The 16,600-nt window shown below is 32.5% G+C and overlaps 1 protein-coding gene across 1 annotated transcript in view; it reads right to left on the bottom strand.

Annotated features, from left to right (window-relative positions):
- LOC115875002 (nose resistant to fluoxetine protein 6-like) overlaps positions 1 to 16,600 on the bottom strand; it is an 86,748-nt gene that overhangs the window by 19,977 nt on the left and 50,171 nt on the right. The window contains exons 4-5 of the mRNA XM_030890314.1: positions 15,246 to 15,322; positions 14,404 to 14,600 (exon numbers count right to left, since the gene is read on the bottom strand). Coding sequence (XP_030746174.1) covers positions 14,404 to 14,600; positions 15,246 to 15,322 — 274 coding nt within the window. The remainder of the gene's footprint in view (positions 1 to 14,403; positions 14,601 to 15,245; positions 15,323 to 16,600) is intronic.

The raw sequence follows: 16,600 nt of genomic DNA, 5'->3' as shown, positions 1-16,600 counted from the left end.
GGGTAAAAATTTGTATAATTTTTATGTAAAATCCATTCTAGGACTAGGAGTATGCAATTTTGTACAGAGGTCCCTTAAGTGATGAAAGTGAGTACCCAGAAGAAAATTTTGGACATGCACCCCCTAAAAAATAAACACTCCCTATAAAACAATTAAAATAAAAAAATTGTCTAAAAAATAAGAAAAAATTGGGGTGGACCACTCTTATCACTTAGGGGTATAAAAAATAGATAACAACCTGGGAATAGGTTGTGACCAAACCAAACCAAACCAGACCTACTGAATATACATATAAAATTTTATCAAAATCGGTCTAGCTGGAGATGGTAACAAAATATTAAAAAAAAACAACCCCTATTAAAATATAGGGGATGATGATGGAACGGTGAAAATTTAGGGTTATTTGTATTTTTTAATGCCAACTAAAAAAATAAAAACATTTTTTTCTTTTCAAAAAATAAAAAATGAGGGTGGGCTACCCTCTTGGCTACCCTTACCACATAAGGGTATAAAAAATAGATAACAACCTATTCTTAGACGCACTGAATATACATATAAATTGTATCAAAATCGGCTAAGCCGTTTCGGAGATGGTAACAAAAAACAACCCCTATTAAAAAATAGGGAATGATGGTAGAACGGTGAAAATTTTAGGTTCTTTGTATTTATTAATGCAAAATAAAAAAATAAAAATATATTTTTTTTCAAAATATAAAAAAATGGGAATGGGCTACCCTTATCACTTAAGCGTATAAAAAATAGATAACAAACTATTTTTAGACCTACTCAATATATATAATAATATTTCTTCAAAATCGGCTAAGCCTTTTCGGAGATGGTAACAAAAAAACAACCCCTATTAGAAAATAGGGGATGATGGTAGAACGGTGAAAATTTAGAGTTGTTTGTATTTTTTAATGCAAAATAAAAAAATAAAAATATATTTTTTTTCAAAATATAAAAAAATGGGAATGGGCTACCCTTATCACTTAAGCGTATAAAAAATAGATAACAAACTATTTTTAGACCTACTCAATATATATAATAATATTTCTTCAAAATCGGCTAAGCCTTTTCGGAGATGGTAACAAAAAACAACCCTATTAGAAAATAGGGATGATGGTAGAACGGTGAAAATTTAGAGTTGTTTGTATTTTTTAAGGCCAAATAAAAAAAATATTTTTTTCAAAAAAAAAAAAATTATGGTGGGCTACCCTCTCGGCTACCCTTATCAGTTAAGGGTATAAAAATAGATAACAACCTATTCCTAGACGTACTGAATATACATATAAAATTTTATCAAAATCGGTCAAGCCGTTTCGGAGATGGTAACAAAAAATTAAAAAAACAACCCCTATTAAAAAATAGGGGATGAAGGTAGAACGGTGAAAATTTTAGGTTCTTTGTATTTATTAATGCAAAATAAAAAAATAAAAATATATTTTTTTTCAAAATATAAAAAAATGGGAATGGGCTACCCTTATCACTTAAGCGTATAAAAAATAGATAACAAACTATTTTTAGACCTACTCAATATATATAATAATATTTCTTCAAAATCGGCTAAGCCTTTTCGGAGATGGTAACAAAAAACAACCCCTATTAGAAAATAGGGGATGATGGTAGAACGGTGAAAATTTAGAGTTGTTTGTATTTTTAATGCAAAATAAAAAATAAAAATATATTTTTTTTCAAAATATAAAAAATGGGAATGGGCTACCCTTATCACTTAAGCGTATAAAAAATAGATAACAAACTATTTTTAGACCTACTCAATATATATAATAATATTTCTTCAAAATCGGCTAAGCCTTTTCGGAGATGGCAACAAAAAAACAACCCCTATTAGAAAATAGGGGATGATGGTAGAACGGTGAAAATTTAGAGTTGTTTGTATTTTTTAAGGCCAAATAAAAAAAATATTTTTTTTTCAAAAATAAAAAAAAATTATGGTGGGCTACCCTCTCGGCTACCCTTATCAGTTAAGGGTATAAAAATAGATAACAACCTATTCATAGACCTACTGAATATACATATAAAATTTTATCAAAATCGGTCAAGCCGTTTCGGAGATGGTAACAAAAAATTAAAAAAACAACCCCTATTAAAAAATAGGGGATGAAGGTAGAACGGTGAAAATTTTGTGTTGTTTGTATTTTTTAATGCCAAATAAAAAAATATTTTTTTTTCACAAAATAAAAAAATGGGGGTGGACTACCCTTATCACTTAATGGTATAAAAAATATATAACTACCTATTCTCAGACCTACTGAATATACATATAAAATTTCATCAAAATCGGTTAAGCCGTTTCGGAGGAGTACACCAAAACTGTAACACGGGAATTATATAAGATAATATTATATGTAAACTGGCGGAGTGCGGAGAACGGAAAGACTGATTATAGCAATAGATAAAATTTAAAATTATAATTTAAAACTATTCAAGAAAGTACACCCAAAACAAGACAACGCCGCGCGTCTATTCGTTCAATTCCGAGCAAAATAACGAGGCCCCAACTTCGTGGGGCCTCGCTCGCTAAAGCGAGGCCCCATCGACAGGTCAGATTTTGATGCGAGACGAGACTTCTAGGGTAATTGGGGTCTTGGCTTAACCGCCTGGACCAAGAGGAGACAACCTCACCAAAAACCTAAATCCTACGATGGTGGGACCAGGTCAAAGGGATGCGTGGCTAGATAGAGGACTAACCATTACTGGCCTCAACCTTGGGGCATCAGGGGGCCCCCATTGTATTTACCACTTAGTTTTACATGCGGGACTCTCTAGAAGTGAGCCAACTATCCCTAGCGACTCGTGGGAACACTATGAGATCCAGTTTTAAAAACACCACCGGTGAAGCTGTGGGGATCTCCTAGCGACACTGGGAACATTACAAATGAAAGTTCCAAGGGACCAAATCCAAAGAGGCAATAGAGAAAGAGGGACATATCCTCTATTATAGATATGGGACAACAACGGTATCAGGTCTAAGGAGAGACTAAGTTACAGAGGTGGTGAAAATGGAGACAGATCCTCCAGCCTTCACCTCACGGGTTCCTCAGCTGAAGACAAGCTCCTTGGCTGTGAAGGGCGGCACGGAAGGCCAAACTCCAACCGTGGAAGGGTGTGTACCCTCGGAGGAAGAAAAAAATCCGTTGCTCAGGGTTAGAGGAAAGCTGGGTTCGTAGGTAAGGCTTCTGACTCACAGTGACTTTCTAGTGTTGTTAAATATTAAAATAAAAAAAATGATAATATATAGGCTGCAGAGATTTTAATATTGATGTTAAGAATTCAAATAGGTATGGTCAAAGACAGTGAAAAGGGCGCCACTTACTTTGTTTATGAGAGTGGTAAAGTAAGAAACCAAAAAGAAAAATACGATATCACAACATAGCTAAAATAAAGTAATCAACAGCATTAAGGGTCTATTATGTTTATCAGGAATAAAAGTCAGAAATATAACTATCCTACATTAAATATTTATTGAAAACGAACACAAGTATCATCAATTAGTCACAGTGATCCCAATAAAACCGCAAGTTATTTTAAATAGATTCGAATTTAGTAACTGTATTCTTTGAACTAAGTAAGCTACTTAATATAAAAACAGGTGAAATTTATGTATGTCGATAATGTTACGATGATGTTTCGAAATATAGTAAATATATACGATGATGTTTCGAAACATGTCGTGTACAAAAACCTTTAAAATGAATCCGTGTTAATAATTTTCATATAAAATATCATAGCTAAGTAAGAGTGTACTGTACGAATCAAATTATAACTTATAACGTTAAATAAAAAATAATTTTGACTACAATATGTGGGATAAATAGTGATAATTTACCGGGTTATTAAATCTGTTGTCTCAAAAATTATAAAATAAAAGCGTACCTTGTGTATCAAACTTAAGAGACTTATCTGTATATAGTTTCTTATGATGTAAACAGGTAGGTAGGTATTCTCCAGGCTAACAGAAGTGGATGCAGATGACTATGGCAGGAGAAGGTCTTCGATATCAGCCAAAAGAACGATTGTAATGTCAGGAACACTGTCTTAAGGTCTGCATAGGTCCATACAAAATGAAAGTGGGTGAAACATACAATAATTACTGCATTATTACTGCATACCATGTGGTAATTACTGAGTACCATGTGGTAGTTACTGAGTACCATGTGGTAGTTACTGGTCTGAAAATCAGCTTTACATAAATATATTCAAACCATATGCCGATCCAAACCAGTAATTAAATACTCAAATAAACGAACGGTGATCATTCCAAGAAGAAACCAAACAAATACGATCTATATTCTGGATTGCATACTTTACAAGGTTTTCAAATTCCCAAATCGGATACCCATGCAATGGAAATCGAAAAGTGGATTCAGAGTGCTTTTCACTGGAAAATTTGTCGGACGCCGAAACACGCGTCTTCTTCAGATCCAAATTCTCAGAAAAAGACCTTCTTCTCAATTTCAGAACCGAAGCTAAAACCTTTTCACCACAGACAAAATGAGAGAGAAAAAAGTGATATCATATGATCGAAATCATTAGAACAGAAAATCGCAATCCACAGCGAAGTGAGATTCGGACAAGTGAAATGCAATTAAGGAAGTTTGGCATATAGCGAATAGATGGCGCTAATAAACAAGACAAGTGAACTGTAATAAATGAACTTTGACATCTAGCGAATAGATGCGCTAATAAAAATTAAATATCGAGACAAGTGAGCTGTAACAAATGGAGTTTGGTATCTTTGGCATCTAGCAAATAGATGGCGCCAATACTAAGAAATTTAAATAAAAATAGATTTTTAAATTCAATTTCATTAAAGGAAATAAAAAATGCTACACTGCCACCCTCCAAAAAAAAGAAAGGCCCTCAAAGAGGACTTTCGCCCAAACACCACTAAGGAAAACTAAATTAAATTGGTACATGTTTTTAGATTTTTGAAATTAAATTTGGTGGATGATAGCTTCGTGTATCATACGTCCATAAAGGAGTCACAATTGGTAAGTCGCAATCGGTATGTCAAATCAGGGGAGGTTACACAATCGGGAAAGTCAAAATCACCACATAATCCAAAAAAAAACAAAATAATATACAAAATATATGATAAACTAAAACTAAACTTAAAACTAAAAAGGTATGGGATAGCAAAAGAAAAATGAATCCCATGGGAGCGCAGAAGTTTCTGAAGAAATTCCCCCGCTGATCGCCTGCACTCAACCCACCTAGTATGAGGCAACGAAATGATTCACAAATCGCGTGTAATCATTCATGCGACCCCTCACACCCAAGGAAGCAGAGAACAAACAAACAACAAAAGAACCTCAACAAAAGCCATGCTACGGATCACTATAAGAGGTTAGTTTGGCGTGATCAAGACAAACTACCTTCGCCACAACCTATGTGCTCACCGGTTAACCATTCAAGGTAACTCACCTGTATGAGAAAAAGAAGGAAAATTACAATAGAAAACAAAATAGAAAGACACAAAGAAAGAGAAAAAAAGATTGTCACTAATGACCCAAAATATCCGTAACATAGGATTCCAGCCTATGAAACGCTATTGCAAATATGGAAAGAAGATCACAATAATATCCAAAACACAGTAAAACATGACGAAGTCATGAGGTTAGCTACGTCTCACTTCTAGGTTGCAATCAAAATCATAACAACTTTTCGTTTTTTTCACGAAGTTGTGTTCTCAGAATATACAAAATACAAGAATCTCTTATATTTCAGATTCTTGTGAACTGAATAACAAAGAATAGAGCAAATGACATAAAACTATATGAGTGATTAACAGAATTACCATCCCACAAAATATTTACTCAAAATTAGGTAATCTGTAGAATACTCGAAGAAAAAAAAATACTGTCATATACTCGCATTTCCAAATAGAAATACTATAACATATCAAAAATATAGGTACGCAAAAAAACTAAATGACAATATAGTTATACTGATTCGCGACAAATCCGTAAAAAAAAACGAGAAGCATGTGAAGAAATGTTGTATAACTGTTTAATCTGAACTAAAAAGAAACTAAAATATAATCTATGTATCCGTTAGACTAAACCCTAAAAAGGAATCGGACATAATAGATTATTTGAATTACTGTGACGTAGTAGAGACATTTTCTGTATCATCGTCGTCAATCGTGTGACCTTGGTATGGTTTAAGATCTTTTATATGCCAGCGGCCTGCGTTAGTACCATTCTCGTCTACTAAAACATAAACTAAATTCGAGATTTTCTTTCGCACTGAAGATAAAATAAAACGAGGAGCTGGGAATATGTCTACCAAAAACTAAAAATGAGGGAGAAAAACCTGTGACCTCATGTTTAGAAGTATTTAAAGCAAACTGAATATTAGAGAGCTGAACATCCCAATCTGTATGCTGTTCAACATAAGTTCTAATAGCTTTTCCTACAGTTTTATTCATTCGCTCAACAAAGTTACATTGAGGAGAATACACAGCATTATACCAGATCTTCTGAACTTGGTATTTCTTAGCTAAATCTCTAAATTCTTTCGCAACAAATTGAGGACCATTGTCACAAATTATATGTTGAGGTACTCCATAGGTAAGAAAAACTTCATTCTCAAGATACTTCACAATATAGGGAGATTTTGATGAACGCAACGGACACAGAAGAACATACTTCGAAAACCAATCGCCAACAACTAAAAGCCACTTATGACCCTTTTTTGATCTAGGAAAAGGACCCATAAGATCTAAAGCGATTGTCTGAAAAGGCATATTAACTTGCTTTTCTTTTCCCATCTTACCTAACGGCATAGTATTAGAAGATTTTTGAGCTCCGCAAACACGACAACTCCTAACAAATTTAAGAACATCGGCTCTCATCTTGGGCCAATAAAATTGTTCTTGAAGTCTCGATAAAGTCTTATAAAAACCCAAATGCGAACAAGTTGGCGGATTATGACATGATTCGATAATATTACGACGTTGAGGACGTGGAACAACCTGCTTCCATTCTTGAAGATTTGATGAAAATGGTAACTGTACCGGAATAAACTTAAAAAGAAAACCATCTTCAACTTTCCACTGTGGAAATGAACCAGGTGAAGCTAAAATCTTTTGCTTCATAGTCTCATACCATGCGTCAGTATGGTCTAAATCTATATTCAAAACGGAAATTTGCGGACATACAAAAGAATCATTATCTGAAATATCTGAAGGAGAATCATCACTAGGTATTCTACTAAGAAAATCTGGAACTACATTATTTGAACCTTTACGATGAACTAAATCAAACGTAAACTGTCTAAGTCTAACAGACCATCTAGCAAGACGACCAGTAGGATTCTGTAATTTATTAAGCCACAAAAGAGAGTAATGATCTGTACAAACGGTAAAACGTACTCCATCAATCCACGGACGAAATTTTTCCAAACTAAAAATAACAGCTAAGCACTCTCGCTCAGTTACACTATAATTGCGCTCGGATCTAGTAAGAGATCTACTAGCATAAGAAATTACACGATCTTCGTCATTAATTTTCTGTATAAGCACTCCACCAAGACCGGTGTTGGATGCATCTGTTTCTATAATAAAAGGTTTAGAAAAATCCGGTTGGGACAAAATTGGAGCAGAAACAAGAAGTTGTTTAATTTTCAAAAAAGAATCTTCAGCGGCAGGATTCCACTGAACTCCTTGACCTTTCTTTTTACCTTTTAACAAATCATTAATGGGTGAAACTAAAGTTGAAAAATTTCTTATAAAACGACGATACCAACTACACAAACCTATAAATCGTTTTATTTCAGTCGTAGTGGTAGGGCGAGGAAAGTTTAACATGGCTGAAACTTTTTCTGGATCAGTTCTTAATGAATTAGAGCCAACAATATATCCAAGAAATTTTAAAGATTTTTTAAAAAATTCACACTTTTTTATATTTATAGTTAGATTAGCATCTTTTAACTTATCTCTAACTTCAGAAAGCAATTTAATATGTTCCTCAAAACTAGGTGAACATATGATTATATCATCTAAATAGCAAAAAATGTGTGGTTCATAACGTGGTCCAAAAATAGCATCAACAAGTCTTTGTTGTGTCTGAGCGGCATTACACAATCCAAATGGCACTGTATTAAATTGAAATTGACCTCTACCAACTATACTGAAAGCAGTTTTTGGTTTGGAATCCTCGGACAATGGAATCTGCCAGAAACTTTTACGCAAATCTATACTAGAAATATACGTAGCTCCACGAAGAGAGTTTAAAATTCTATCTATATTTGGCATAGGGTAAGAGTCATACTTTGTAACCTGATTTAAAGATCGACCATCAAAACAAAAACGAAATTCACCAGTTGGTTTTTTAACTAAAAGCACTGGAGAACACCAAGGACTATTAGAAGGTTCCACGACATTAAGTTTAAGCATATCATTTAATTCCTCATTCAAGATTTTTGACATATAAGGGGACATTAAAAAAGGTTTTTGACGAAATGGTTTGGCATCACCAGTGTCAATCGACATAGTAATTTTATCTGTACGACCAAGACCATGGTCACTATTGATACTGTCAAAAGAGTTAATAAGAAGTTCAGCTTGTTTTCTCTGATTTGGTGTTAAATCATCAAGGGTACACAACGTATTTACTGCACGGGTGTTATAAGGAAATGAAGAAAACTTAGGCTGAGATCTAGAATTGACTTCCCACCAATTTTTCTTAAGATCTTCCATAAGATCAAACCGCAAGATAAAATCACAACCAAAAATAAAACTATGAGGCAAAGAAGGTACTACAATAGCACTTATAACTTGACATGAACCATCAACGACTATAGGTAGATCGACTACACCAACTATTTTCTTTTCGGTATTGTCTGCAGTACTAATTGATAAAAGAGTTGGTTCCCTAATAACCAAATTTAGATTCTCAATAACAGGAATACCAGCAGCTCCAATAACTGTAGATGTACTCCCAAAATCTAAAAGACCACAAATTTCAACGCCTAGAATTTCTACTAAAATATAAGGTCTGTTATTAGAAACCTTTGGACAAAAAAGAGGAGAAACTTTATGATTGGTAGTGGTGGATCTATAAAAATTCTTAACACATAATAACCACTTCTTCCAATCAGATTCTGAAAATAAATTTCTGGGTTTGAATTTTTGAACTGCATGACCAGAAACACGAGTTCGTCCAATTAGTTTTTTAAACATTTGGGACACGCCGGTGACTTAACACCTAAATGACCACATTTAAAACAAGAGAGTTCAGACACAGATAAAACATCAACTAAAGCTAACTGAGTAATGTATTCAGGAAGTAAATTTTGTCTAATAATTTTAATCTTATTAACCTCACTAGGGCATTTACTTAATCTACTAAAAAGATTCTCTAAAGTTGCTATAAAAATTAAAATACTTTCATTTTTTCGTTGTTTATAAGATTTAAATTGCGACCAAATATTGTCATCATTATCTGGTGGCAAAAAGTCTTTCTTTAATCTCTCTACAAGAGATTTCCAATCTATAACATGTTGTTTAATACTTCGGTACCAAATAAAAGCATTTCCGGTAAAAAGTTCTACTGCGGAAGAAAATAAATCTTGTTCACTAACTTTACGTGATTCAGAAAGCTCAGTAACAGTTTCTAAAAATGAAAATAAATCTTGAGGATTACCATTAAATTTAATAGGCCAGTCTGACACTGGACAAGGTTTAGCAACATAAGTCACAATAGGAGGCGGTACATTAATAACCGGTCCTGAAGGGACAGAACTAACATTTAAAATTTCATTTGTGTCAGAAATTTTTGAAAATAAGTCAGCTTCAAGTTGATAACAACTAGTATAAACATCAGTTTGAATAGTCTCTGCATCAGCACGATTTTCATCTAAAATTATTCTTCTAATTCTACCAGCCAAATGTACAAGACGAGATTTTATAACTTTAAACATTGAATCATTTACTCCACCCTCGAATTCAGAAATTGACAAAGAAATTGAATCTAAAGTTGCTTTAATTTCGAAAATTTCTTGATCAAAAGAAAGAGGATAATTTTCCATATTAACTAAACAAAATGGGTTATTAATTTCTCTACTTAAAAGACCTGACAAAATTTTACGTTTACTATCAACATTTTTAGATGTCTTAATACCCCTAATAAGAAGTTCATAATCTAATTCTACTTGTCGTAAATGATTAACTTTAAAAGATTCTTTCTCCATTGTAATTCAGTTATATAAGATATTAAAGACTAAATGATTCAGAAAAATTTACTAATTTTAACAAAAAGTTGTTATGACTCGACGCAATCTATCAGAAAGAAATTATGTTCAATGTCAAAACCAAAAAAGACTCAAATATTCAAAACAAATTCCAAAATTTTACGAAGTACTAACAACGCGACCCTGTAGACTAAATTATGTCCACTCTGTATATTCAAAATATAACCTTACCTGTATATTTATATCAAGATCAAAATTTCAATAAACTATGTAGTCAGAAGTATCAAGTTATTTATCTCTGAGTTTTAAACCGATAAACAAACACCCTCTATAACATAAAAAACAAAAATTGCTGTTGTACTGAAATTATAAAAATTAAATTACAGAAATAATGAAAACAACATTTCAAAACTATAGTCTTTGCCTTAAAGATAATTTATCTGAGCCTAATAGAAATTATTTTACTAAATTAAGTTTACCAATAAAAGTCAAACAAAATAAACTAAGTTGATCCAATTAAATAGAACATGAGCCAATCAAATTAAGCTGAACCATTCAAATTAAGCTGAGTCAATCAAATTAAGCTGAGCCCCACGTTACAGGGCGTCATATACTTTATTCTTCTATGTGTGACGATTTTTCTGTCGTTACCCAAATAGAATAAAAAAAAATCCGTTGCTCAGGGTTAGAGGAAAGCTGGGTGCGTAGGTAAGGCTTCTGACTCACAGTGACTTTCTAATGTTGTTAAATATTAAAATAAAAAAATGATAATATATAGGCTGCAGAGATTTTAATATTGATGTTAAGAATTCAAATAGGTGTGGTCAAAGACAGTGAAAAGGGCGCCACTTACTTTGTTTATGAGAGTGGTAAAGTAAGAAACCAAAAAGAAAAATACGATATCACAACATAGCTAAAATAAAGTAATCAACAACATTAAGGGTCTATTATGTTTATCAGGAATAAAAGTCAGAAATAACTATCCTATATTAAACATTTATTGAAAACGAACACAAGTATCATCAATTAGTCACAGTGATCCCAATAAAACCGCAAGTTATTTTAAATAGATTCGAATTTAGTAACTGTATTCTTTGAACTAAGTAAGCTACTTAATATAAAAACAGGTGAAATTTATGTATGTCTCAATACGATGATGTTTCGAAACATGTCGTGTACAAAAACCTTTAAAATGAATACGTGTTAATAATATTCATATAAAATATCATAGCTAAGTAAGAGTGTACTGTACGAATCAAATTATAACTTATAACGTTAAATAAAAAATAATTTCGACTACAATATGTGGGATAAATAGTGATAATTTACCAGGTTATTAAATCTGTTGTCTCAAAAATTATAAAATAAAAGCGTACCTTGTGTATCAAACTTAAGAGAGATTTATCTGTATATAGTTTCTTATGATGTAAACAGGTAGGTAGGTATTCTCCAGACTAACAGAAGTGGATGCAGATGACTATGGTAGGAGAAGTCTTCGATATCAGCCAAAAGAACGATTGTAATGTCAGGAACACTGTCTTAAGGTCTGCATAGGTCCATACAAAATGAGAGTGGGTGAAACATACAATAATTACTGCATTATTACTTCATATCATGTGGTAATTACTGAGTACCATGTGGTAGTTACTGGTCTGAAAATCAGCTTTACATAAATATATTCAAACCATATGCCGATCCAAACCAGTAATTAAATACTCAAATGAACGAACGGAAATAAGGTGATCATTCCAAGAAGAAACCAAACAAATACGATCTATACTCTGGATTGCATACTTTACAAGGTTTTCAAATTCCCAAATCGGATACCCATGCAATGCAAATCGAAAAGTGGATTCAGAGTGCTTTTCACTGGAAAATTTGTCGGACGCCGAAACACGCGTCTTCTCCAAATTCTCAGAAAAAAGACCTTCTTCTCAGTTTCAGAACCGAAGCTAAAACCTTTTCACCACAGACAAAATGAGAGAGAAAAAAGTGATATCATATGATCGAAATCATTAGAACAGAAAATCGTAATCCACAGCGAAGTGAGATTCGGACAAGTGAAATGCAATTAAGGAAGTTTGGCATATAGCGAATAGATGGCGCTAATAAACAAGACAAGTGAACTGTAATAAATGAACTTTGACATCTAGCGAATAGATGCGCTAATAAAAATTAAATATCGAGACAAGTGAGCTGTAACAAATGGAGTTTGGTATCTTTGGCATCTAGCAAATAGATGGCGCCAATACTAAGAAATTTAAATAAAAATAGATTTTTAAATTCAATTTTATTAAAGGAAATAAAAAATGCTACAATATGGTTAGCGAAACGCGTGTCCAGTGTAAAAGTAAAATTGTATTGTGGTAAATTAGTGATTTATTTTGCTGTTGTAACACCAAAGGGTACAACCGCCAACTGTAATAAAAAATATTGAGATGAACCAAGAAACAGACTACCGAGAAAGGATGTGTCTAGATGATAAAATTATTTTTAAATATCTTACTTTGCGCAGGGTGTTTCACATTTCACCAAAATATCAACATTTTGTTTTTCTTACTATAACTGACAGATCGTCACCCTAGAATAAGATTGTTCTATAGACCATTTCGATGAAACTGAGAAAACAAGGTTTAAAGTTTAAACCGGAGATCCGTGAACACTATATACTAAAATGGTTCTATTAAACATATAAATTAAAGGTAATATAAAAACCTGTCAAACATATGTTTTTATTTTACTTTTAGAAGCTTTATTTAAAAGATATATGTGATTTTAGGGATAGAGAACAAAATAAGGGGATATAGGATAATATAATACTTATTTTAAGCTGATTTATTTGTATTTCAAAATATTATTTCAACACAAAATAACTGAAGTGGAGACATTCGAATTTGCTAACAAATCAGGCAATCAGTAGTGCTTTTCAAACGAATGATTGAGCAGTCAAATGAGTTGAAGCAGCTGGTTTCACGAAATGCCAAAGTGTGAAACATTCGAATTTGCTAACAAATCAGGCAATCAGTGCTTTTCAAACGAACGATTGAGCAGTCAATAGAGTTGAAGCAGCTGGTTTCACGAAATGCCAAAGTGTGAATCATTCGAATTTGCTAACAAATCAGGCAATCAGTGCTTTTCAAACGAACGATTGAGCAGTCAATAGAGTTGAAGCAGCGGTTTCACGAAATTCCAAAGTGTGAAACATTCGAATTTGCTAACAAATCAGACAATCAGTGCTTTTCAAACGAACCGATTTGCCGCCTATTTGTCAAACGAACGTTTAGTGGTGCAATTTCCCCCGCTTAAAACAAAACCCTTAAATTTAAATAAAAACACTTATAAATACATTGTACGTTAGAGAGAAAGAGATCGAGAATAAATGGATATAGTAACATATTGTTTGATCTGGTATTTTCGTTCCATATCCACTTCTTAGGATAAAGAACACAATAATTCTATTTTTTTTATTACATACTGTAAGATGTAGCCTTAAATAGTGATTTTTGGATGTAGGCCATTATATGGTTTCGCGACTTTCAAATTAATATGGATATAGTACAAAATATTAGATTTTTTTTTCTTAATTTGTGAATTTGGCTATATTGTTTTTGTGGATATAGAACAAGCTAATTCTGCATAAAAAAATGGTGTATGTAACTCATTTTACCCCAAAAGTGGATATAGAACAACCTAATTCTAGGGTGACGAGATGGCAACTTTCATTTTTAATTTAGAAAGGGATACTAAAAAGTAAAATAATTTAGCTGAAAATTGCTTAAAAAATCATCAAAATCGGCCCACTAGAACAAAATATATTAAACTTTAAAATACAATAAAATACAATAAAGAAAATTAAACTTTAAAATACAATACAAAAATAGGTTTCTCTAGTTGTTTACTTAACGGCATTGTCCACTGTAGATAACTTTGCTTGAAAAAAGAACACCTTAGTTTGAAATTGGTGTGACTCGCCTTGTATATTAACAAAAATATTTTTAAAATATGCACAGAATATATGCACAAAATACTTTTAAAATATCCAGTTCAACTCACACTAATTGTACCTAATAAATAAATTTGACTGGATTCCACACTTTTGTAGTTCAGCGTTCTCACATTAACTTATATTGTGTCAACTGAATATTTAAAACTCATAATGTTTATTAGTCAGCATATATTTTTATTTACCTCAGCGTAAGCTTTGCCGTATGTTGTTGGCACAATTTCCCAAAAAGCTGCACCGTGACCGGCAATGATCCACATCATTGTTATGAACTTCAACCCATTGAAACATAGGATTTGTTCTGAATTTCCTTTCGATGTATGAAAAAGCTTCTTTCCATTTGTAAAAACAGAAAATGCTACTAAGTAGGGACTTTTAACTTCTAAAAAAATAGTAAATTTACAGTTAATAGGTATAGATAATTTTGTATAAGTCGTGGTTTTCTGATTAATGGACCTTAATGGAGTCCCTCGCCAGGGCTTTTAGTTTTTTCTCCCTGATGATGAATTTTTTAGTGTTATTTTCTTTAGTGAGATTTGAAAATTTAATCAGGACATGAATCAAAATCGTATTAAATTTAAACAGAAAATTAAACCTTTCATCTGTTTTAGGAAAAAAATAGAGCACCCATTGAAACCATGTAGCAAAAGTTTTCGTTAATTGAGAACAATATGTTGACTAATGTTAACTTGTGTTTAAATTTCATTCAATAAACAAAAATGAAACGACAAATATTGATATTTTAGAATATTAAAATTATTAAATTGTAGCTCTAATAGTCCTTCAACGAACTCAAAACTTACAGTTCGTAAAAATTTAATCGTTTAGCTACATTACTACGTGTCGTATGTGGTGAACAATCCTGTATATATTTGGAAAGCAAACTCTTATATCAGAAAAAAAAAATATCTGAGGAACTAAGGAAAGGCATAAACGCATAAAAATGAAATAGATTCTTAAAGTTCTTAAACTTTGGTTGCCAACTGAAAACATAAATATATATATTGAGAAAGCCAATGATACTTACTTTGTTCGTTTAAATGAAAATAGACGTCATAGGCTGTCTGGAAAAGCATGAAGGCTACAACAGTGGCTATGATTGCTCTAAAATAAAATTTGAAGGATATATTGTTATACATACCCGGTGTTGCATCGTCGGACGGGACATAGGAAATCCCATGTAAATTTTACTAGGGTCAATTATTGGCTTCCCTAATTATTTTAGAGAATAATTCTATTTAGGTTTACTGAGGAGCACTAAAACCCACATTCAAAAGAATAACTTTAGATAATTTTGATTAGCTCGTATACGAGTTATCGCCGATTTCTTTTTAAATATTTCTCCTTTCTTATAGCCCTGTATTTACTTATGACCACCAGTGAAGGTAAAAGATAACTGTCAAATGAAGTTGTCATTTCAGAAATTTACCTATTTACTGCTTTATTATTATTGAAAACTCATTCCTACATCGGAAATCTTAAAGATGTATTTATAAATACAAATTAATATGAATTAAAGTAAAATAAAGTAATCAATTACAAGGTTAATTATAGTATTATTACAATATTCAATAACTTTGTTAGAACTTTAGGATTTAAGAAGATGTTCAAATATTCCTCCATCGACTGCTAGACAATAACCCAGGCGATCATAAAATTTTCTTCTTAAATTCGCTAGTTGGTAAACTGAAATTCTATTGCATTCGGCAGAAATAGCATTTTTTAACTCGTCCAGATTTGGGAATTTTTTATCCTTGTATATCTTTTTTTTAAATGGCCCCAGAGAAAGAAATCATTGGGCGAAATATCAGGAGACATTGCTGGCCAATTTACTGTATGATTTAGGCCAATAACGTTTCCGATAAAACTATTGTCTAAATATTCCCGAACAGGGTACTATATGCCGGGCAGCCATCCATTTGGTGCCAAACTTCCTGATTTTCCCTAGCGGCATCATGTAAAGCAGGTAAAATACGATTTTCGAGTAGTTCCAAATAATATTCTGCATTTAAATTTCGCGTAAGAAATAATGGCCCGATAATATTGTGTCCGGATATCCCTGCCCCAACATTTATTTTCTGTGGATATTGCGTCCTTGTTTCAACAAACCTGTGTTGGTTTTTTTTGTTCCAATATCGATAATTTTGAACATTGGGTTCATTATTTAAGGTAAACGTGCATTTGTGAGTGAAACATATGTTTTTTAAAAATTCCCTATCCGTGTTTGCTCTTTCCATCATATCAAAACAAAACGCCTGCCGCCGTATTTCGTCCCCGTCTCGTAGCTCTTGGTGCTTTTCATATTTGAAGGAATAGTATTTATGTCGTTTCAAAATTCGAAACGCTGTAGTGTGATCTATTCCTATTTCATCCTCAACTTTC

This window comes from Sitophilus oryzae, unplaced genomic scaffold, assembly GCF_002938485.1.
Source record: "Sitophilus oryzae breed Bouriz unplaced genomic scaffold, Soryzae_2.0 scaffold_1312_pilon_pilon, whole genome shotgun sequence".
Classification (NCBI taxonomy): Eukaryota; Metazoa; Arthropoda; class Insecta; order Coleoptera; family Curculionidae; genus Sitophilus; species Sitophilus oryzae.
The sequence above is the reverse complement of the archived record's forward strand: the minus strand, read 5'-3'. Positions and strand labels throughout refer to the sequence as shown.